The sequence below is a fragment of the Loxodonta africana genome, chromosome 11 (genome assembly GCF_030014295.1).
Source record: "Loxodonta africana isolate mLoxAfr1 chromosome 11, mLoxAfr1.hap2, whole genome shotgun sequence".
NCBI lineage: Eukaryota > Metazoa > Chordata > Mammalia > Proboscidea > Elephantidae > Loxodonta > Loxodonta africana.
In genome coordinates this window covers 28,471,112-28,496,099 of record NC_087352.1, presented here as the reverse complement: position 1 = coordinate 28,496,099, position 24,988 = coordinate 28,471,112, and the positions used below count along the sequence as shown (strand labels likewise).

Sequence of the window (24,988 nt, the reverse complement as noted above, 5' to 3'; positions counted from 1 at the left end):
CCCGACGTGCCTCGGGAGGCTCGGGGCTGACGGCGCCGAACATGCCGGAAGTTGTCGTCCAGGTGGGCGGGCACGGAGGCGGTCTCTTCATTCAGGGCCCTTCAGCATCCGCCGGTTGAAGTAACCTCTTCCCGCGCCCACCAAGTGGGTGGGGGTCGGAGTCCGACCGGTTGCAGGCACCCCGCTGGCAGGGCAAGATGGGCATGGGGTCAAACGAATGAGAAGACCACCGCGGGCCCCTATACCACGAAAGCCCGCAGCGGGGACGAACGGGATGTATATGTGTGAAAGACCGGCGAGTGAGTGAGCCGCTGCTTTTGCAGTTTGGGTCAGGGTTTTTTAACTTTTGGTTTCCTCTGTGAGAAAATAATCATTAAAATCAAAGTAAGATGTCTGTCATTTTTTTCTTTGACATTATCAACTTGCCAGCCCCGGTCTCCTCGCAGAGCAACTGTTTCCCACGTTCAGCTCAGCTCCAATACTCCCGTCCTGGTGTCGCCGCAGTGCGGACTTCATTTCCCAGAAACCGTTTTACGGATAGACCGGCAGGCGCCAGGCACGGAAACGCGTAGGACCCTCTGGGAGTCGTAGTCCTGGGCGCACGGCGGCCCACCCGCGGATGTGTGGGCCCGGTAATGCCGACAGCGGCTATGCGCAGGCGTGGCGGGAGCACTAGTAGCTGGTTCGGATGGCCCGTTAAAGGCGGAGACGGTGGCTGCTGTAGCAAGTCCCGCGGGGGTGGCGGGCGCTGTGGCCTGAGCGTAAGGAAGGAAATCCGAGGGGCGCCCAAACCCCGGGGACAGTCGAGCCGTCGGGGGCGGGGCTGCGGGCGCCGCAGGGAGAGGGAACGTGCAGTTACTTCAGGTATGTGTGCGTTGATTTCTGAAGGCCACCCTAAAAACCATTCGCTGTGGACACTTCGTGTATAAGGGTGACTTCTGGTATTCGTGTGTTACTATGTCACACGCATTCGTGTGCCAGAGGGAGACAGCGACCTGTGCATGTGAAGCAGCTTGTCTAAAATGAGACCTCAGGTGTGTGTGTGCGCGCGCGCGCGCGCGAGTGTGTCACATGTATGTGCATGTGCCAGAGAGGACGGGGCATCTTGTGCTTGTGGCCATGAGGCTGGCTGAAGGTGGATGAGGGACCAAGCTTGAGACAGTTGTGGGAAGTGGGTATCACTGTGTGTGCATGTGAGACACTTCCCTCAGTATGTGGGTAGGTGTGATGTGCCTTGTGAGGTCCGCATGCATCCACAGAGAAGCAAGTGGGTGTCTGACACCCAGAAGCATTCCTGTAGGGGCCTGAATCAGAGGGGCGCTCTGTCCTAGACAGGGGACCGCAGGCCCATGTGACTGAGAGAAAGGCGCTCTTGTAAATGAGGCTTCCGTGAGTGTATGTGTGCGCGAGTGCATTCATGTGCCCATCCAGGGGACAGTGAGAACCACCTTTATGATGTCACTTTGGAGAGGGTGCCATTTGTTTTACTTTGAGACTAAGCAATTGTTGTCATTGACCTAGTGGGTCACTGAGGAAACCACGAGTACGAGATCCTTTGCACAAGCAAAGAATTCAAAATTAAGGGGTACAAGGCAAGATTCAGCAGTGAAAACCTGTTGCCATCAAGTCAATTCTGACTCTTGGTGACTCCATGTGACATAGTAGAACTGCCTTGTAGGGCTTTCTTGGCAATAATCTTACTGGAAGCAGATTGCCAGGCTTTTCTTCCACAGAGCCAGTGAGTGATTTCAAAATGCCAACCTTTAGATGAGTAGTAGAGTGAAAATCACTTGCACCACATTCAGTTATGAGCCATGGATTACGTAAAGTACGAGGCTCACAAGTGAAGCACCCATTTAGCTTCTTGTGCACACACTGAAGATGCTCTCCAGGGCTCATTAAAGGGAAAGAAAACTGCAGGATGGGGGGCATTGGTCTTACTGATGTGTGCTGGCTGCCTTGTTTTAATGGCATGTAGAGAAACAGATAAACATCCATGTGTGTGCCTAGAAGGTTTCTGAAGGCCACCCTAGACATCATTCACTGTGTTATCTCTGTGGAGGGAGAAATGGGCTAGAGTGGGCTGGAGGACCAGGCTTTCTCTCCACTTCTGTTCTGCTTGTGTTTTATTTATTTTTTAATAAACTCTGTACTGAAGTGGGGGTCCCTGGGTGGTGCAAACAGTTTGCACTCAACTACCAGTTGAAAGGTTGGTGAGTCAAACCCACCCAGAAGCATGGTGGAAGAAAGGCCTGGTTATTTGCTTCTGTAAAGATTATAGTCAAGAACATCCTGTGGAGCTCAGTTTTACTCTGTAACACGTGAGGTTGCCATGAGTCAGTATCGACTTGATGCCAACAGGTTTACTGAAGTACGACATACAGAGAAACAGAAAAAGGCCCAAATCATACATGTAAAGCCTGATGTAACTGGCACTCAGAAAAACAGAAGCCCCTATTCCCCTCATGGTCACAACCCCCTCAGGGTCACCACTCTTGAAATTGTTACTGTGGATTCTAGACGCAAATGGAATCCCACATTCAGCCTTCTGGCTCCTCCTGTTCTACATTTTCTGAGCAATCCAACCATGTGGTTGTGTATAGCTATGGTCCATTCCTTCTCATTGCTGAGTAGCATCCCATTGTGGAAACATACCACAGTGTGTTTCTACATCTTTAGGTGCATGTACGTACGTACTTCTGATGGGGACATATGTAGGGATGCCACTGCTGGCCTACGGGGTACAGTAAGTTCAGCTTTAGGAGATGTTGTTTGGTGCCGCTGAGTTGATTCTGTCTCAGCAACCCCATGTTAGAGTAGAACTGACCCATAGGATTTTCTAGGCTGTAATCTTTATGGGAGCAGATCGCTAACTCTTCATCCTATGGAGCTGCTGGGTGGGACTGCAACGCCAACCTTTTGGTTAGCAGCCGAGTGCTTAACCATGGTGCCACCAGTGCTCCATCAGCTTTAGGAGATAGTACCAAATATTTTCCAAAGAGGTTAAGCCCATTTATAGGAGTGTGTGAGGATTTCAGCTGCTCCTGCTTCAATTTTTTTTTAAGCCCGAAATAACTGTTACTGTTATTATAAGAGCATCATTGAGGCACTATTCCAGAGTATGTGTGTGACTGTCACTATGCAAGTGTGTGTGACACCAACTAGGCACAGGGGAGACCTCAGGTGTATGTGTGTGGTTGAGTGTCACTGTGTCTAAAATGGTGGAGGTAGTAATTATCAGGAGGGATCAGTCCCTGGAGAAGGACATCATGCTTGGTAGAGGGGTCAGCAAGAGAGGAAAACCCTCAATGAGATGGATTGATACAGTGGGTGCAACAATGGGCTCAGGCATAGCAATGATTGTAAGGATGGTGCAGAACCAGGCAGTGTTCCGTTCTGTTGTGCGTGTGGTTGCGCTGCGAGTTGAAACCAATTAAGTGGCACCTTTAACAACAGTAGTAGTAGTGTCAGAACCTAACTTCATGGGGGACAATGTGAATCACCATCAGCACAAAGTTGATTCCTGTGAGGTAGAGGTGAGACATATCTCTGCTCTCCAGCGTTTTTACCAACTCTGACACCAACTGTCCTCCCCATGGCACTACTTTTCTGCCGGATTTGATAATCTATTGCAATGGCCGCACAGAACTCACAGACCGTACTTACAAATTAAGTGGTTTATTAAGGAAGTAATGGTACAAAGGAGCTCTGGTGGTAGTGCAGATTAGCCTTGGCAGCTAACCTGAAAGGCTGGTGGTTCAAACCTACCAGCAGCTCTGCAAAAGAAAAGACCTGGCTATCTGCTCCTGCAAGGATTATAGCCTAGAAAACCCTATGAGGCAGTTCTCCTGTGTCCTGTAGGGTTACTATGAGTCGGAATCAATTTGACAGCACACAACAACTGGGTACAACTCGGGATCAGGATCAGGAAGCATGGCAGGCAGTCTCCCTTCAGTGCAGGAGAGCTCTCTCAGCTCCTTCTGACCGCCTGAGAACAGGCTCCTCTCAGCCCCATGAGGACAGGCTCCAAATGGCCCTGCTGTCTGTTGCCTCTGGCTGTGCTACTGGGCCTATGGTGGTTTTCAGTGTTACAGCCCTTAACCAGTGTTACTGCTCTTTTCGGAAGTTCCTTGCCTCCTCTCCGCTTCTTTCTTCTTTCTTTCTCCTGCTTTACTTCTTCCTTGTTTTTGTTTCAAAACCTTGTGTGGAGCTGGCTGCTTAAATATATAAACTTGTCAATTTCAAGGCATGGCCCTTCCACCAGAGCCATGAACTGACTGACCAGTCCCCTCTCTGAAGGCCAGGGCCACTTCATTTACATAGCAGACTACAACTAACCTCATTTGCATAGTTAATTGACCAGTCCCTGCAAGGTACTTACCAATGTAGAGCAGACTGCATCCCAGGACCAGAGAAAAAGTATCAAAACCAAGTTGTTTACAGCCTACCCAGGAAATGTCAGTCAATCTGTGCAAAAGTAACAAACCCTCTGGAGGGGAACTCCAGGGTAACTTCTCAGGGTTTAGGAGAAATATTTTTCCCAAGAACCAGGGCAAAGGACCACATAAAGGCACTCATTTCACCACATCCTGTTAGCACCTGTTGGAGAGGGAGCATCACTCATCCCTGTGTTTGCCCCTGATCCATGCACTTGTTCCCTCATGCACGTCCATGCAGTCCTTCTGTGTGCATCTCCTCTATATCAGTCAGGAGGCAGAAACCACAGCACTGGAACAGCTTTGTTGTTGTTAGTTGCCATTGAGTCAGTTTCAACTCATGGCAGCCCCACGTGTGCAGAGTAAAACTGCTCTATAGGGTTTTCCAGGTTGTGATGTTTCAGAAGCAGATCACTAGGCCTGTCTTCTGAGGTGCCTCACGATGGGTTTGAACTACCAATCTTTTGGCTAGTAGTTGAGCGCTTAACCGTTTTTAACAGCTCTATGGAGATAGAACTCACATAGCATAAAGTTCACCTGTTCAAAGTATACAATTCAGTGGTTTTCAGTATATTCAGAGATGTGCTACCTCATCACTAATTCCAGAACATTTTAATCATCACAAAAAGAACCCTGTAGCATTAGCAGTCACTCCCCATTTCCTCTCTCTCCTGGCCCCTGGCAACCGCTGATCACCCTTCTATCTGTATGGATTTACCCATTCTGGACATCTCATGTAAATGGAGTCATACACCATGTGGCCCTTTGTGTCTGGCTTCTTTCACTGAGCATCCATGCTGTTGCATGTATCAGAACTCCATTCCTTTTTATGGCTGAATAATACTCCACTGTATGGACAGACCACACTTTGTTTATTCGTTCATCAGCTGATAGACAGTTCCACTTTCAGGCTACTATGACTAGCACTGCTGTGAACAGATTTTTGTGTGGATGTATGTTTTCAGTTCATGGGGGTGAGGGTTTGAGGGGCCACCTGGGTGTGTCTGTCACAGAGGGACTCATGTACACGGCCATGACCACTCGCTGTTATCTGAGCTCACCTACTGTACTTTTTCCAGAATCCCAGCCCAGGCCCCCAAACGTCAAAGCCAGGAGTACCATTGCTGTGTGGGAACAGAAAGGAGGAAGAAGCAGATCTAGGAGCAGGAGTCACTGATGACCCCAGGACTGAGACCTACAAGTCCCCACCCTGCAGGTGCTGAGGCCAAGCAGTGTGGAGTCGGAGCAAAGGAGCAGGCGATGCAGCCACAGGCACGAGGTGGGTGTGGGTGGGGTGGCCACCATGGTGGGACACGTGGCAGATGTGGGGCTGGGTGTTTTCAGAAACTGGATCTTCCTCTACTAAGATCTTATTCCCACTGCCTTCATTCCACTGCCCTACCCTCAGCCCGGTCCAGGTCACCACCTTTTCACTGGCTTCCTGCCTCCTGTTACCACCCCCCCCCCCCAACATGGCACCAGGGGTGTTGAAACCCTGAATAGTGATGCCAGCCTCTCCTTGAACCTTCATCGCTGCTGTCAGAGCTGGGTCAGCACATTCTGTCTTTAAAGAACCAGATAATAAATGTTCTCAGCATGGTAGGTAGGTACCTGTCTAACACAGTTTGAACACACCAGGGTCTCTGTAGGAGAAAGACCTGGTGGTCTCCTCCCATAAAGATTTGAGCCTAGAAAACCCTATGGAGCAGTTCTACTCTGTCACATGCCATGAGTCAGAACAACTTAACAACACCCAGTAGCAACCATAATTTGTCTAACAAGAGAAAAAACACATTTCTGCATTTTTTTTAAAATAATTTTTATCGCGCTTTAAGTGAAAGTTTACAAATCAAGTCAGTCTCTCACACAACAACCCATATACACCTTGCTACACACTCCCAATTACTCTCCCCCTAATGAGACAACCTGCTCTCTCCCTCCACTCTTTTGGTGTCCTTTTCACCAGCCCGCACGTTTTTTATTGGCAAAATTAAAAACTTTATCAGTGGGCACTAAAATTTGAATTTTAATGTAACATTTTTTTTTTTCTCTCTCACTATTTTAAAATTCAGAAACCATTCTGAGATACAGGCTGTACAAAACAGGTGTCAGGCCAGACACGGTCAGTAGACAGGATGAAGTTTACCGACCACAGATACGGAACAAATCCAGACCCCTTCCCAAACCTTCCAGGCCCTTTTTCAGTCAGAGCCTTACATAAAACTTGGAGCCTTGGTGGCGCAACAGTTAAGCACTGAGCTGCGAACTGAAAGCTTGCCAGTTCAAACCCACCCAACTGGTCCTCGGGAGAAAGACCTGATGATCTGCTTCCATAAAGATTACAGCCAGTGACACCTTATGGGGCAGTTCTACTCTGTCGCATGGGGTTGCTGTGAGTCAAAATGCCCTCACCAGCACCTAAGGACAACCCAAAGCTTTCTCTCTGCTCCTCACACTCCTCCCCTGCAGCCTACTAGCTGGAGTCTCAGCTCAGTTGTCACCTCCTCCGAGCCTCTCCCAAGCCACCTCATTCAAAGTAGGTGCCCCACCCCCCCTCCACAGACACACCATCTTTTCTGGCACTTACCACATTTAAAGATTTTATGCTTATTTCTGTTCATAATAGACTTGAGTTTCATGATGCGCTGTCTGGCCCATGGAATACCTGTCAAACTAATGAATGAGCAAGCAGTCTTCCAAGGGAGGCACTATTATCCTTTCTTACTGAAAGGAGACAGAGGCTCCAGAGGAAGCGAACAGCCCAAGTCACCCAGTATATGGTATGTGGATCTGATCCCATGTTCACCAGTGGGGAGGAAGGTGGGGGCACCCAGTGTTATCAGGATTCCAGGGGCCTATTAACCGTCGTTGCCCCTGTGGGGAGAGCCTTTCCTGAGGAAGCTCAAGGCAGGCATGCGTCTTGCCCTTTCGGTGCCTCGGTTTCTGACCTGTAAAATGGGGCTGGTAGCATTGCCTTGGGTGGAGTCCCTGGGTGGTGCAGTTTGCTCGAATACTACCCGAAAAGATGGTGGCTTCAACCCATCCATGGGTGCCTCAGAAAACAGGCCTGGCTATCTGCTTCTGAAGGGTCACAGCCTTGAGAACCCTATGGAGTGATTCTACTCTGCACACGTGAGGTCGCTATGAGTCAGAATCAACTTGATGAAAATTGGGTTTTATTTTTTTTAGTGTTACTTCACTCATAGCTCCAAGTGGGCTGACAGCGGTAGGGTGCTTTCTCAATGCACCTGGCACATAAGTGACCACCAGTCAGTTTGGTTTGGATGAGCCCTGAGGGATCAGCAGTAGGGAGCAGGCCCAGGTCAGTTGGTGCAGGGACCATCCCCGGTAGGAGGAACCGCCATTGGAGGGCCTGGCCCCTAGGAAAGAAGGTCCCTAGCTGGTGAGGGGAGTGGGTACGTGGTGAAGCCCTGACGTTGGCAGGATCTGGGAGCCACAGGATTTACAGGGTGGGGTCTCTGGGGCCTGAGGGTATTACAGGCCTCCCTCACATCCCTCTCCTCCTCCAGCTATGCCATCTCAGCCCCCTGCCTGTTGCCCAGAGGAGGACGAGCCAGAGGCCCAGGACACTGTGTTCCCGGCAGGTGCTTTCCACGTGAGTTTCCCAAAATACCAGCAGGCTTAGCTGGCCACTCACTCCCATTCCGGGTTCTGTGGCATTTCTGCCTCTCCAGACCCAGGGTTGTACACAGGGCATGCTCCCTGGGCTTGCACATCCAGGGCTGGTTCCTCTAGAGCCAGCCCTCTCTATCTCCTCAGCCTTGCTGGGGCTTAGAGGTGAGGAAACAGGTACTGGAGCCCCATCACTGACCCAGGGCACCTCTGAGGCAGCCCCACATCCGAGCAGGGCTCCCTGTGGCCAATCTGGGCTGCAGGCATTCTTTGTGGCAACACTGTTTACCGGCTGATGTCCAGGAAAGGCACAGAGCTGGGCCTGCTGCACGGGCAGGTGTTAACAGATGAGTGAGTGAATGGTGACACCAGCTTCCACGTACCTTGTGTTCATTCAGGTGGGATGGGGGTTTTAGACATTAAGTACGGAAGGATGGAATTGTGAAATCAATCCTTCTCCAGGGCCTAGGGGACACTGCTATGGGGGGAGGAAGGCTGGGTGGGGCACTCAGGTTGGGGCTGGTGCAGACACTGTCCAGCTGTCCCTTTGGGGGCCACAGAGCCAAGCGCCAGGGGAGGTCATAAGGAATTGCCTTGAAGTGGTGACTGTGGTGCCCAGTACGTTATCATTGTGAGAACAGCACCAGCTCTTGGCTTGGGTGACTCATAGCATGTGTCCCCCCATGACATTGTTGTTGGTTGGCATCATGTCAATTCTGACTTATGGCGACTGCACATACAGAGTAGAACTGCTCCGTAGCGTTTTCTTGTGTGCAGTCTTAAGCAGATCACCAGGTCGTTTCTTCTACATTGCTGCTAGGTGGGTTCAAACCATCAACTGTTATATTAGAAGCTGAGCAGTTTGTGCCACCAGGGATCTCCCACCATGATAACAGGATGTTTTGGAGAATGTTCACATCTCCTGACCCCATGAGGCCCACCCTGGCCGGACATGGCCCACGGGTGAGTAGATGCCTGTGATGTTTCAGAAGCTGGTGGTGGCCTTCAAGGACGTGGCTGTGGACTTCACCCAGGAGGAATGGGGGCTGCTGGGCCCGACCCAGAGGATCCTGTACCGCGATGTAATGCTGAGGAACTACAGCAACCTGGTGTCCCTGGGTAAGCCCCCGTCCCCACCTTCACCTGTATCATCGTGTGTGTGCGTGTGTGCCGCCTCCTCAGTCACCCATACCAGGTGTGTCTCTGCTGTGACCCTGTGCCCCAGTCGTGCACCCTCTGTGCACAGAAACCAGGTACACAGCCCTGGTCGCCAGGGTGAGGCCTTTGCTCTCTGCTGGGCACCTCACCTGCAGTCCCCTGGCTGCATCGATACTTTCCCTTTTCTCCTTACCTCTGGCAGGACTTCCAGATTCCAAACCAGAGGTGATCTCTAAGTTGCAGCAGTGGGAAGACCCCTGGATTGTAGAGAGAGACGTCCCAAGAGGCCCCTGTCCAGGTGAGTGAGAGCGAGGGTGTGTCTGTTAGATCATTTATTTCTTTCTCTTTATCGATGGGGTCAAAAGTTCCTAGGTAGTGGAAACAGTTTGTGCTTGACTATTAATTTAAAGCTTGGTGGTTCGAATCTACCCAGAGACACTGTGAAAGAAAGGCCTGGCAATCTGCTTCTGTAAAGATTACAGCCAAGAAAACCCTTCAGAGCTCAGCTCTAACACTTGGGGTTGCCATGAGTCAGAATTAACTCGACAGCAACAGGGTTTTTGTTCTTTTTTTCACAGATGGGGTCAGAGTGGTGCAGTATATCATCCAAATACAACAGCTAGTATAGGTAGGGAAGCCCCCATAAAAACCTGTACCTGTTATACGTCATTCCCCATTCCCTCTTCTCCAGCCTCTGGCAACCACTAACCTACTTCCTGTATCCATATATTTGCCTATTCAGAACATTTCATATCAATGGAATCATATATTATGTGGCCTTTTGTGTATGGTGTCTTCATTTAGCATAAGGTTTTCAAGATTCACCCACATTGTGGCATGTATCGATACTTCATTCCTTTTTATGGACGAATAATATACCATTGTACGGATGACCCACATTGGCCCACATTTTGTTTATCCATTCATTTGTTGACAGACATTTGGGTTGTTTTCACTTTTTGGCTCTTATGAACATTCATGCACAAGTTTTTGTGTGGGTATGTGTTTTCATTTCTCTTGGGTGTATACCTAGGTGAAGAATTGCTGTGTCATATGGTTACTCCTTGTTTTTTGAGTAACTGCCTGACTGTTCTCCACAGCAGCTCACCATTTTACATTCCTAGAATGTACAAAGGTTCCTATTTCTCCAGGTTGTCAACAACACTTGTGATTTTTTTGTCTTTTTGACTGTAGTCATCCTCGTGGGTGTACATAAATTATCTTCATGATTAAGAATGGCAAATCAATTTTCAGACCTGAATCACAACCCCAGATAATGAACACCTGTGTGTAAGACACCTACAGGGTGTAGACAGGCATCATGTCACTGCGTTCTCACTGCAGCACAGTGAAGCACATGCCGTGAGGTCCTGGCGACAGAGCTGGACTGTATACGTCTTCTCTCCTCCCTGGCACACTGCCTCCCGTGGACCCTACTCCTCACCCTCTAGTAGTCCGGGAAGGAGCTCCAGGCTCTAGGGACAGTGAAAGCCACATTTCTGGCTCTGTTCTCAGGCCTCACCTGTGGCTCATGTGCAGCGTCTGGCTGTGTGGTGAAATCGGTGGATTGGTCGGTGCCTGGAAGCTGTTTTCAGCGCAAGGATGGGCTGTTCACTGGCATCGGGGGTGGGGGCTGGAGACAGGTTTCCTCCCTTGAGAACTTTCCTCAGGCATCCAGATCCTGGTAGATGATACTGTTCAACTGAGCAGGTCTGTCATACATGATACATGCTCACTCCAAACGTGGACCCACCCTCTTCCCTGGGTTCAGGCCTTGTCACTGGGAGTCTTTTTTACCTCTTGTTATTGCGGGTTGTGGGTAGCTATGAGCCAGAATCGAATCAGCGGCAATGGGTTTTATTCCCTGTGTCTGCTGTAATAAATCCCTACAAACTTGGTGGCTTAAAACAACACACGTTTTTTCTCTCACAATTCTGGAGTCCTGAAGTCCGAAATGTGCATCAGTAGGCTGAAATCAGGCTGTTGGCAGGGCTTTGCTCCCTCCCTCTGGAGGCTCCTGGGGAGAATCCTTCCTTGTCTCTTCCAGTTTCTGGTGGCTGCTGGGCATTCCTTGTGGCTGTTTCACTCTAATCTCTGCCTCCATGGTCACATCGCCTAATCCTCTCTGTCAGACCTCCTCTGCTTCTGTCTTATAAGGATGCACAGGATTGCATTTAGGTCCACCAGTATAATTTAGGGTAATTTCCCCATTTCAAATTCCTTTGCTTAATCTTATCTTTTACCACATAAGATAACATTCACAGGTTTCTTGCCCTAGGACTTTAATGTACCTTGTTGTTGTTCCTGTGTTCCTTTGCGTCAGTTCTGACTGATAGTGACGCTACAGAACAGAGTGGAATTGTCACATGAGGTTTCCCATTCTGTAATATTTACAGGAGCAGAACACGAAGTCTTTTCTCCTGATGAGCGGCTGGGTAGATTCAAACTGCCAATGTTCCAGTTTACAGCTGAGCACTTAACCACTGCACTACCGGGGTTCTTTGTATATACCCTAGGGGGACCATTTTCAGCCTACCACACAAGGTCTCACACCTCAGACACACAGCTTCATCATTTATTAGCTGGCTGACCATGGGCTCATTGCTTACCATTTCTGAAGCCCAGGACCTCTAACATATCACATGGCTTTTGAGGTTGTGGTGTGGGTCTCAGCATATCTGTCCTGCAGATAATTTATATGCATCTGCAGGGACCAGACCCTGTTCTAAAGAGGACTGTGAAATGGACAAAATGGTGGCAGAGTCATGAGTGGCTCCCAGTGGCCTTGGCCCATCTCTTTGCATGCTCCCTTACACCACTTCCATTTCCCACTGTGCAGAAAAGTTACCAAAGCAGGCTAGACTGCCATCTGTGGAAAAGCCTTGGCTGGCATCTGAGAACTTTGATTTTTGAAGATCTCCCACCACCCTAACTGATACAATTGGCTCACTGCACTCCATCCAACACCAGAATTCATAATCTTCTCAAGTGCATGTGGAACATTCTGCAGGAGAGTTAGGCCACAAAACAAGTCTCAATAAACTCTGAAACAACGAAATGATACAAAGTACCTTCCTCAGCCACAGTGGAATGAAGCTAGAAATCAGTAACAGAAGGAAAACTGGAAAACGTATAAATCTGTGGAAATTAAACAACACACTCTTAAGCAGCTGATGGGTCAAAAATGTAATCACAAGGGAAAATATAAAATGTTTACACGTGAAACAAAAACATGATGTACTAAAACTAATGCGATGCAGCTAAAGCAATGCTTAAGAGGGAAAGTTACAGCTTTAAATGCCTATGTAAGGAGCCCTGGTAGCGTAACTGTTGAACACTTGGCTGGTAACCGAAAGGTTGGCAGTTTGAACCCACTCAGCAGCTCCACGGGAGTAAAGATCCGGAAATCTGCTCCTGTAAGGAATACATCCTAGGAAACCCTATGGAACAGTTCTACTCTGTCCTTGTAAGGTCACTATGAGTCAGAATCTATTTGACAGCACACAACAACAACAACAAATAACAACAGTGGCTCCCTGTGTCTAAACTGTGGAAACTGTGTGGTTTATGCTGAACACCTGCTTTCCTTCTGGAAGTCTGGAATTTTGTTACGTGCCAGGCAGAGGATGCCTACTTGACCAGCCTCCAATAAAATCCTCAGGCACTAAGTCTCTGGTGAGTGTTCCTGGTGGGCAGCCTTTCACACATCTGTCACAACGCATTGCTGGGGGAATTAAGCACATCTGGTGCAACTCCACTGAAGGAGAACTGTTGGAAACTTGCACCTGGTTTCCTCTGGACTTCACTCCATGCTCCTTTTCCCTGTGCTGCTCTGGCTTTCTATCTTTTTGCTGTGATAAACCATAGCGGTGAGTCCCATGAGTCCTAGAACCTGGAGGTGGTCTTGGGGACTAGACACACCCACTGTTCTGTCCTCAGACCCCAGTCCCCTTCCTCAACTGCAAGAGCCCTTTCTGGAAGCCTCAGATCCACAGGATCCTGGCCAGCATTTTGTTTGGCTGCCCTGGTCTGATGACTTAGTAAGTTCTGTCTGACCCTTCACAGAGGGCAGTGCACATTCAGGTTGGGACCTGAGCTCAGTTGCTTGTTTTTCAGACTCAGAGCCGGAGACCCAGGCTGCACAACCTCCTCTAGGTGAAGACGCGTCACCTCGTAGGTGGATGACAGCGGGGCTCCAGGGGCAGGATTTCTGGAACACCATGATAAGAGACATCCCAGAGCTGAACAGCTGGGCAGTGGAGAGACGGCGGCACTGCAGCCAACTCAAGAAGAGCCCCCAGCGGAGCATCACAGGAAGTCTCCCCCAGACCCTGTTCCTCATGGAGCTTCAGGCCACTCTGTTGGCACAGGCTCTTGCGAACCATGGCCACAAAAAGGGCTTCGTGTGTAGGTCAGTCCTAGACCAGGGTTGCCCCTGTGGAAGAGAGGGCGTGTGTGGGGAAGATTCTGCCTGTTTCCTAGCGCTTAGTCAGCCACAAAGAGTCCACGCTGGGGAGGGCACAGCAGCGTGCCGTGGGTGGGATGATGCCTTCAGCAAGAACACATGCCGTCTGAGGATTCCTGAGGGGAGGAAGTCCTACACATGTGAGGAGTGTGGGAAGGCTTTTAGCCAGAGCACGCACCTCATTGAACACCAGCAGATCCACGCTGGCGAGAAGCCCTATGTGTCTCGGGAGTGCAGATGCGCCTTCAGCAAGAACTTGTCCCTCGTCAAACACCAGTGGATGCACACAGGTGAGAAGCCCTACGCCTGCAGCATCTGCAACAAGTGTTTCCGCGAGAGCTCAGCCCTCGCCAGGCACCAGCAGGTGCACACGGGTGAGAAGCCATACGGGTGCAGCGAGTGTGGCCGCGCCTTCAGCCAGAGCACCCACTTGGTGCAGCACCTGCGAGTCCACACTGGGGAGAAGCCGTTCACCTGCAGCGAGTGTAGCAAAGCCTTTGTAGACTCCTCAGCTCTCCTCGTCCATCACAGGACCCACACCAGGGAGAGGCCCTACGAGTGCCGTGTGTGCTACAAGGTGTTCATTATCAGTTCATCCCTGGCTGAGCACCAGTGTTGCCACACCAGGGAGAAGCCATACGTGTGCCAGGAGTGTGGCAAGGCCTTCAGCCAGAGTACATCCCTCAGCAAGCACCAGCGGGTGCACACGAGTGAGAAGCCCTACGTGTGTGTTGAGTGCGGGCACGCCTTTAGCCAGAGTTCGTCCCTGGTTAAACACCAGCAGGTGCACACAGGTGAGAAGCCCTACGTCTGCACTGAGTGTGGGCGCGCCTTCAGCCAGAGGTCCTATTTGACCCAGCACATGAAGTTCCACAGTGGGTGCTGAGTGCAGGAAGCCATTCAGCAACTTCTCTGCACTTGTCCTACACCTGCGGAGCCACACGGGTAAGCAGCCCTACACCTGCGGAGAATGCGGTAAGGCCTTCAGCCAGAGCAAGCTCCTCACGCAACACCAGCGCATCCACACTGGGGAGAAGCCCCACATCTGCTGTGACTGCGGGAAGGTCTTCATGCAGAGTTCGTCCCTTGCCCTCCATCAGAGGATGCGCTCGGGAGAAGCCGTACAAGTGCAATGAGTGCGGGAAGGCCTACATCCAGCTGTTGCACCTGATTGAGCACTACCAGGCGCACACTGGTGAGCGGCCCTACACCTGTAACGTGCAACAAGGCCTTTAGCCGTGGCACGCACCTGACGCAGCACCAGTGGGTCCATGTGAGTGCCAGGCCTTTGGTCTGCGTCACGTGTCAGAAAACCTTTCCCGAGGCTGCAGCCCTCATTCTCCATCAGAGGGTTCCCATTCGAAAGTCTTTTGATTGTCATGAGTGCAGCAGAGCCTTCAGCCAGAGCAGATTCCTGGCCCAGCATTAGGGAACTTACTGCCTGAGGAGATCGTGTGAATATAGCGAGAACCCGAATACCCTCAGTAACAGTTTGGTTCTTGTACGTCAGTGATGTGGGGGTCTGTGGAACTGTGGCAGAGGCCTTGCATCTATCCTCAGAGTCCTGTCTTCTGTCCTGGGGAGGCCCCATGTATATCGGGAACAGGGGCTGGGTGCAGAGCAGTCCCTGCTGGGTCACCTACCTGGTCAGGTGAGCAGGGAGTTTACCTTGGATCCGCTTTTCTCTTATAGGAAATACCTTCCGTGAAGATGTCAGAGTTGGTTCTGTGAAACCTTCCAGAAGGTCCCCTGGTGTCACAATGGTTAAGTACCCAGCTGCTAACCAAAAGATCGGTGCGTTGAACCCAGCCAGCGGGTCCACAGGAGAAAGACCAACCAATCTACGCCTGTAAAGACTACAGCCTAGGAAACCCTATGCGGCAGTTCTACTCTGTCCTGTAGACTTTCCATGAGTCAGAACCAGCTAGAGGGCACCCAACAACAAGAAGCTTCCAGAGAGGAAACAGACCCTTCCCTTAATTCTTCTCCATAGTGCAGGTCCCAACGATGTCCACCAGGTGGCAGGGGAGGCCTGCAGGTGTGAGTGGGCTTCCTCAGCAGTGCCTGGAACACAGCTCATTTAAGTTTTTGCTAAGGCAAAAGTTAATTTTAAAAATATGCTATTTTTAAATGATGCTCTTTGTGCTTCCTGTTAACTTGGGCCATACGTTTTGGGTTTTGATTCTTTTCTCTCCCCCAAACAGTAAGTTTATATATTGAAATGAATCTCACAAAGTCCAGCTCCTTAAAAAAAAAAAAAAAAGTTGTCATGTTCCTTAGCTTCAATGTGAGGACTTCTCTAAAGGCCGCTGAGACCACAACGTTAATGTAAGACTTTATTTCGGACTTTGTAGTTATAGGAGTCCCTGGGTGTTGCAAATGGTTGGGTGCTTCACTAATCAAAAGGTTGGTGGTTTGAACCCACCGAGTAGGCACAAGCATGTAAGTGTAACACACTCGATGACACACACACCTGAGGTCCCACAAACAGGAAGCCTCATATGCACAGGACGCCCCTCTCTCTGGCACACGGACGCGTGTGACATACCAGTAACACAAACACCTGAGGTTACACCTGACACAGAAGTGTCTACAATAAACGCTTTTTAGGGTGGCCTTTCGAAATCACACGTACATACATGAGATCACACCTGCACACACAGCCCCCTCACGGCTACACGCTCACACCAGAGGTCTCACTTGCCCTCACAGTAACATGTCCGTTCCTGCACAAACAGGACGCCGACACGCACACTCGGTCCCCTCTCCCTGCACCGCCTCCTCCCGACGGCTGGACTGTCCTCGTGTCTGTGCTCCCCTCGGAGTCCTCGCACCTTTCCGCCCACAACGCCCACCGTTTGGCACACACACGCCGACCGCCACTCCTTCGAAACGCCGTCTCTGCAGCCTTTTTCTAACTGGCCGTTAGAGCCGACCGTGAGTGCTCCCGCCGCGTCTACGCACATCCGGTGCCTGCACTTCCGGGCCCACATTTCCCCGCTATGGTTGGCGGTTCGCCCAGGACTACGTTTCCCAGAAGGCCTTACGCGTTCGGTACCTGTGAAATGCTTTCGGGGAAATGAAATCCAGTGTGTGGCGACGCCAGGAGGGGAGCGTGGGAGCTGAGCTGAGCGTGGGACCCTGTCAGTTGCTCTGCACGGAGTGCGGGGCTGGACATGTTGATATTGTCAAAGAAAGAAAATAACAGACGTCTTACTTCGATTTTAGTGGTTATTTTCTCACACAGGAAACCAAAAATTAACTGTAAAAAAGCCTGCCTCAAAATCGGCTCCACCCCACCCCCAGCTGCTCTATAGCGTTGTGAATTTGTCTTTTCCTGATATAAAAGGCTAGCGAATAACAAAACCATTACCTCGTGACTTAATGAGAAAGGATGTGGGCGCCTGTAATTTTAATTTCAAGAGGACTCATAACTACAAGGGGGAAATGGCCGACATTTCCAGAAGACCGTAATACTCAGTAACCATTAAGTATACTTCATCACCATGGAAACTTGCATTCATTAAGAAAAAAAAAAAAGGCTTCTGTGAAATCCTCAATCTTTAGGATTCTTTTTCATTTTCCCCTTCATGTAGGGAGTCACGCACCTCCAGTTTGCACACTGTTTATTAAATTATGAAGCAATATATTTTTTGAGCTAATTCAAAGGTTTATTATTTTTTTTAACAATCGTAACTACTTACTTTGAGCTACATGTTTTTGGAAACAAGATGATCTCCCTACATGCATATGAAATAACTGCTCGGATTAAACTTTACGGTTCAGTTCTTTTGAGTTTTGACTATTTTTAACAATATGCATAGTTTTGTATGCATACGTATGTTCACTATTTTAAATGTCCAGTATATGTACATTTTTCTTTCTGTATTCACACATACTCATACATGAATAAGTGTATATATATATATTTTTTTCCCTGAACCCTTCGAAAGGCAGTAGACACCTGTAAAACCTTTAGCAAAGGTCCCCTTGGAACACGGACATTCTTCTACCGACCCAGGAAACTGAACATTGAAACCACACTTACCTACTCAACAGTACACATGCTTATTTCTCCCCTTTTCCCAATAATGTCCTACATAGCTTATTTTAAAAAATACTTTATTCAGGCCCAAACAAGAATCACTTTTTTTTTTGTTTTTGGGAGAACATTGACATTTATCATGTACCTAAGCCAATTTTTCAAATATCCTCCAGGTTGGTTTTGATCATTTCCGTATACAGTATATAAAATTTAAGGGAAAATCAGAATCAGATTTTACATACTCATCTTTTTCTACTGACGCTGAACATTCCTTCATGTCATTAAACATTCTTTGAACTGTTCCCTTTTTTTAATGGCTACATAGTGTTTCATTGTATAAATTTACCATAATTTCTCTGATCCCTCGCCTTTTACTGGAAATTGAACTACTATAAGCATATGCAATGCACATCCCTGTACGTTCATTTTTCTGTGTATATCCGTGATGACTCCCTAAACATTAATAACAGATAAGCCCTGTGTGATGCAAATCATCTTCACTAGTTAAGACACCTAACATCAACAGTTAAGGGATGCCCCAAGGTACAACACGGGACACAAAAATTTCATCCATAGGCTGAAGGCCTCCGTGACCTGGTGCGTTGCCGTGAGACAAACATGAATAAATAAATGAGTGCCCACTGGAGGAGGAAACACATAGCCCCCAGAGGGGTCAGCTGGTGGGACCACCTGCATGGATATTAAGTTGGGGTTGAAATGACAGTTTATGACTCACAGATCCTGGAGGGGAGCACGCCAGAGGGCTGCACATAGAGCTCACACAGGTATCTACGAAGGGGAGAATCAGAGAGCAAGAAGCTGAGGGTCTGGAGGCAGCAATCTGGCAGGGAAAGCCCATTCCCAGATGTGACCTGTGCATGGTGACAGGGAGAGCAATGAGGGGAGGAACCACCTCTGCATTGTTATCTGGGATTTCCCTGTTTTGAAATATGTAATGTTTAAGCGCATTGCTATCGAGTGGATTCCAACTCATAGTAAGGAGCCCCAGTGGTGCAGTGGTTAAGTGCTAGGCTGCTAACCAAAAGGTCAGTGGTAGAACACAGCAGCTGCACTTGGAGAGAAAGATGTGGTGATCTGCTTTCCATAAAGATTGCAGTCTAAGAAATTCTATGGGGAAGTTCTACCCTGTCCTATAGCATTCACTGAGTTGGAATCCACTTGATGGCAATGGGTTTGTTCGTTAATATTTAAGCAGAGGCTGGAAGAAAAAGGATGTTGAGGCATCAAAAAAATGGAGTTTGGATTTCTTGGAATACCTGCTGTTGTATTGTTAAGTGTCGTCAAGAAGGTTCTGACTCACGGCGACCCTATGTACAACAGAACAAAACACTGCCTGGTCCTGCGCCATCCTTACGGTTGGCACCCCTCTGGTGCCATTGTGGCAGCCACTGTATCAATCCATCTCCTTGAGGGTCTTCCCTTTTGTTTGATGACCCTCTACCAAGCACGATGTCCTTCTCCAGGGACTGCTTCCTCCTGATAACCTGTCCAAAGTACATGAGTTTAAGTCTTGCCATCCTCATTTCTAAGGAGCATTCTGGTTGTACTTCTTCCAAGACAGATTTGTTCCTTCTTTTGGCAGTCCATGGTATATTCAATATTCTTTGCCAACAGCATAATTCAAAGGCACCAATTCTTCTTCAGTCTTCCTTATTCCTTGTCCAGCTTTGCATGCATGTGAGGTAACTGAAAATACCATGGCTTGGGTCAGGTGCACCTTAGTCCTCCAAGTGACAACTTTGCTTTTTAACACTTTAAAGAGGTCTTTTGCAGCAGATTTGCCCAATGCAATATGTTTTTTGATTTGACAGCTGCTTCCATGGGTGTTGATTATGGAACCAAGTAGAACAAAATCCTTGACAACTTCAATATTTTCTCCATTTACATGATGTTGCTTATTGGTCCAGTTGTGAGCATTTTTGTTTTCTTCATGTTGTGGTGTAACTCATACTGAAGGCTGTAGTCTTTGATCTTCATCAGTAACTGCTTCAAGTCCTCTTTGCTTTCCACAAGCAAGACTGTGTCATCTGCATATCACAGGCTGTTGATGAGTCTTCCTCCAATCCTGATGCCACATTCTTTTTCACATAATCCGGCTTCTCAGATTATTTGCTCAGCATACAGATTGAATCAATATGGTGAAAGGATACAACCCTGACACACACTTTTCCTGACTTTATACCATGCAGTATCCCCTTGTTCTTTTCAAATGACTGCCTCTTGTCTATGTTCAGGTTCTGCATGAGCACAATCAAGTGCTCTGGGATTCCCTTTCTTCGCAGTGTTATCCATAATTTATTATGATCCACAGAGTTGAATGCCTTTGCATAGTCAATAAAACACAGGTAAACATCTTTTCTGGTATTCTCTGCTTTCAGCTAAGATCCATCTGACATCAGCAATGATATCCCTCCTCCCACATCCTCTTCTCAATCTGACTCGAATTTCTGGCAGCTCCCTTTTGATGAACTGTTGTAACCATTTTTTTTTAAATAATTTTTATTGTGCTTTAAGTGAAAGTTTACAAATCAAGTCAGTCTCTCACATATATACTTATATACATCTTACTACTTATTCTCCCCGAAATGAGTCAGCCCACTCCCTCCTTCCAGTCTCTCCTTTCGTGACCGTTTTGCCATTTTCTCACCCCCTCTACCCTCCCATCTACCCCCAGACAGAAGATGCCAAGATAGTCTCAAGTGTCCACCTGATGCAAGTAGCTCACTCCTCATCAGCATCTCTCTCCAACCCAGTGTCCAGTCCAATCCATGTTTGATCAGTTGGGTTTGGGAATGGTGTAACCATTTTTTAGTTCAGCAAAATTTTACTTGTGTGTGATATTAATGATATTGTTCGATAATTTACACTGTCTGTTGGATCACATTTCTTTAGAACGGGCACAAATATGGATCTCTTCCAGGCGGTTGGCCAGGTAGCTGTCTTCCAAATTTTTTTGCATAGACAAGTGAGCACTAACAGCATTGCATCTGTTTCCTGAAACATCTCAATCGGTATTCCATCAATTCTTGGAGCCCTGATTTTTGCCAATGCCTTCAATGTAGCTTGGACTTCTTCCTTCAGTACCATCAGATCTTAATCATATGCTACCTCCTGAAACGAATGGCTATCGACCAAATCTTTTTGGTACAGTGACTGTGTATTCCTTCCATCTTTTGATGCTTATTGCGTCGTTCAATATTTTGCCCATAGAATTCTTCAACATTGCAACTCAAAGCTTCAATTTTTCCTTCAGTTCTTTAAGCTTGAGAAATGCTGAGCATGTTCTTTCCTTGTGGTTTTCTAACTCCAGGTCTTTGGATGTTTCATTATAATACTTTACTTTGTCTTCTCAAGCTGTCCTTTGAAATCTGTTCAGCTCTTTTATTTCATTATTTCTTCCATTTGCTTTAGCTACTTGACATTCAAGAACAAATTTCAGAGTCTCTTTTGACATCTATTTTGACTTTTTCTCTCTTTTTAATGATCTTATGCTTTCACGTATGATGTCCTCGATGCCATCCCACAACTTGTCTGGTCATTAGTGTTCAATGCACCAAATCTATTCTTTAAATAAATAGTCTCCAAATTCAGATGGGATATATATACTTGAGGTTGTACTTTGGATCTCATGGACTTAATTTTCTCTAGCTTCAACTGGAACTTGCATATGAGCATTTGATGGTCTGTTCCATTGTCTGCCCCGGCCTTGTTCTGACTAAGATATTGAGCTTCTCCATCGTCCCTTTCCATCAATGTAGTATATTTGAGTCCTGTGTATTCCATCTGGAGAGGTTCACACATATAGTTGTTGTTTATCTTGTTGAAGAAATTTGCAATGAATAAGTTAAGTCTTATAAAATTCTGTCACGTGATCTCTGGAGTAATTTCTATCACCATGGTCATATTTTCCAACTACTGATCCTTCTTCCACTGGTCTGTCAGTTTGTCATACTGTGGTGGCTTGCATGTTGCTGTGATGCTGGAGTCTATGCCACCATTGTTTCAAATGCCAGCAGGGTCACCCATGGTGGACAGGTTTCAGCAGAGCTTCCAGACTAAGACAGACTAGGAAGAAGGACTTGGTGACTTACTTCTAAAAAAAAAAAAAACTGGCCAGTGAAAACCTTATGAATAACAGTGGAACACTGTCTGATATAGTGCCAGAGGATGAGCCCCTCAGGTTAGAAGGCACTCAAAATATTACTGCAGAAACACTACCTCCTCAGAGTGGACCTTAATGACATCGATGTAGTCACGCTTTTGAGACTTTCATTTGCTGGTGTAGTACAACTCAAAATGAGAAGAAATGGCTGCAAATATGCACTAATAATCAGAACATTGAATGTACAAAGTATGACTCTAGGAAAATTGGAAATTGTCAAAAATGGAATGCATAAAGATCTATATTCTAAGCATCAGTGAGCTGAAATGACTGGTATTGGCCATTTTGAGTTGGACAATCATATGGTCTACTATGATGGGATGACAAACTGAAGAGGAATGGTGTGGCATTCATTGGCAAAAAGAACATTTCAAGATCTATCCTGAAGCAATGCTGTCAGTGATAGAATAATATCCATACGCCTACAAGGAAGAGCAGTTAATAGGACCGTTATTCAGATTTATGCACTTAGTTATGTAGTACTGCTATAACAGAAATACCACAAGTTGATGGCTTTAACAAAGATAATTTTTTCTCTCACAGTCTAGGAGGCTGAGTGAATTCAGGGTGCCATCTCCAGGGGAAGGCTTTCTCTCTGTCAACTCTGGAGGAAGGTTCTTGTCATCAACCTTTCCCTAGAAGCTCCCCTAGGAGCTTCTCGGCGCAGGAACCTCCAGTCCAAAGAACACAGTCTGCACTCAGGATTGCTTTCTTGGTGGCATGAGGTCCCCCTGAATCTCTGAGGCTTCTCCTTCTCATATGTCAAAAGAGACTGACTCAAGACACGACCTAATCTTGTAGATTGAGTCCTAACTCAGTAACATAACTCCCTCTAATCCTGCCTCATTAACATCATAGAGGCAGGATTTACAACACATAGGAAATCACATTAGATGACAAAATGGTGGACAATTCAATTGGCATAATAAAATCTATTAAGAAAACATTCTGCATCCCACTTTAGAGAGTGGCTTCTGGGGTCTTAAACACTAGAAAGCAGCCATCTAAGATGCATCAATGGGTCTTAACCCACCTGGAGCAAAGAACACAGTGGCTAATCTCAACAAAGAGTGAAAATCCTTTTTCTTAAAAAAAGTAGCGTATCAGATCCAGCAGGGAATTAATAAATACTCTCCATAATCAAGAAATTCCTACTGCAAACATGCAAGGATGGTTCAGCCTTAAGAAACCGACTCATGAACTTTGTGGTAACAGGTTAAAGAAAAAAATCCTATGATCATCTCACGTCAGCAGAAGCCAGAAAGACATTTGATGAAATTCAGAATCATTGTTCAAAGGAACAATAAACTGGGAATAGAAGAAAACTAACTCACAAGGTAATTATGAGCCCAAGAGATGGGAGCGGGGGGGGGGGGGCACATAGGCCAGAGATGACATCAGCCTGAGACCAGAAGAACTAGATGGTACCTGGCTACAGCCGATGACTGCCCTGACAGGAAACACAACAGAAAGCCCCTGAGGGAGCGGGAGAACAGTGGGATGCAGACCCCAAATTCTCATAGAGAGACCAGACTTGGTGGTCTGAGGCTGGAGGGACCCCAGAGGTCATGGTCCCCAGACCTTCTGTTGGCCCAAGACAGGAACCATTCCCAAAGCCAACTCTTCAGACAGGGATTGGACTGGACAATGGGTTGGAGAGGGATGCTGGTGAGGAGTGAGCTTCTTGGATCAGGTGGACACTTGAGACTATGTTGGCATCTCCTGCCTGGAAGGTAGATGAGAGGGTAGAGGGGGCTAGAAGCTGGCCGAATGGACACGAAAATAGAGAGTGGAGGGAAGGAGTGTGCTGTCTCATTAGGGGAAGGGCAATTAGGAGTATATAGCAAGGTGTATGTAGGTTTTTGTATGAAAGACTGACTGGATTTGTAAACTTTGACTTAAAGCACAATAAAAAATTTTTGAAAAATGGTGGACAGTCACACAATAACGGGAATCATGGCCTAGCCAAACTGACACGTATTTTGGGGAGACACAATTTAACCCATAACAGGCACCAACCACTAATGCCAAAGATGAAGAAACTGAAGATTTTTACCAACTTCTGCAGTCTGGGAAACCCTGGTGGTGTAGTGGTTTGGTGCTACGGCTGCTAACCAAAGGGTTGGCAGTTCGGATCTGCCAGGCGCTCCTTGGAAACTCTATGGGGCAGTTCTACTCTGTCCTATAGGGTCGCTATGAGTCGGAATCCACTCGACGGCACTGGGTTTGGTTTTTGGGTTTTTTTCTGCAGTCTGAAATTGATGAAACATGCAATCAAGATGCGTTGATAATTATATGACACTTTTATTTTTCAAGTAAAAGCAAAACAGAAGCCTACTCCCAATGTGCAGGCTGACCCAGCATTACTCTTTCCTAATCCTACTTGTTAGACAATTGCAAACAGAATTAAAAAACAAAAAAAAATTTGCCAGCTACCTACCTCTAGACCAGTGCTGTCCAACAGAATTTCCTGCAATGATGCCAATATCTTATGACTATTGAACAGTTGAAATGTGGCTGGTGTGACAAGAAATGGAATTCTGAGTTTATTTAAATTTACATCTAAATAGCCACATGTGGCTACTAACTACCACTTTGGACAGCACACTCTGGAAGATGTTCACCTTACGTCTCCTTAGAAGAGAACAAGGGAGACTGCTTTTCAGAATGGATGTGGATTTCTTCCTAGTTATCCTTTCTATCAGCAACTGGATACCTCTGAGGACACGCAAGGAGATGCCGCCAGAGATGGGGTACTTGGCTGTTGGCCACAACTTGGGAAACTCATAGTTTGGGTGATTCATACAGAGGAATTGAATAACATGGAGATATGTATGTGCCTTACAACCACCTTCCAGGAAACTTCATCTAAATTTCTGTCTTTGGTATCGTAGTGTTGAAGCTATTTACACATCCAACTGGTTCCATTCACACACACACAAAACACGTGACCAAGACACTAAAATCCTGTTCATGTGGACATTCTAGTAGGAAGAGGCACACAGTACACCATGGAACATTAAACCCATTTTGAGACTTGGAATTTTTAATTTAGCTTGTAAATTGGT

General features: G+C 47.4%; 1 protein-coding gene across 3 annotated transcripts; it reads left to right on the top strand.

Annotated features, from left to right (window-relative positions):
- The first annotated feature begins 36 nt into the window (after nt 1–36).
- Nucleotides 37–19,426, top strand: LOC104845467 (zinc finger protein 568-like). Of its 3 annotated transcripts, XR_002784770.2 has the most exons (8): nt 37–864; nt 5,516–5,715; nt 7,063–7,216; nt 7,967–8,052; nt 9,059–9,188; nt 9,430–9,525; nt 13,344–14,887; nt 15,385–19,425. XR_002784770.2 is itself a non-coding variant. In XM_023543676.2 (7 exons), the coding sequence occupies exons 4-7, from the start codon at nt 7,969–7,971 to the stop codon at nt 14,576–14,578; spliced, it is 1,545 nt and encodes a 514-aa protein (XP_023399444.1). In that variant the 5' UTR covers nt 37–864; nt 5,516–5,715; nt 7,063–7,216; nt 7,967–7,968; the 3' UTR covers nt 14,579–19,426. The 3 variants fall into 3 exon arrangements, 2 of the variants coding, with proteins under 2 accessions (XP_023399444.1, XP_023399445.1); XM_023543676.2 differs by having other exon boundaries at nt 13,344–19,426; XM_023543677.2 differs by having other exon boundaries at nt 46–299; nt 13,344–19,426.
- Nucleotides 19,427–24,988: the final 5,562 nt, after the last annotated feature.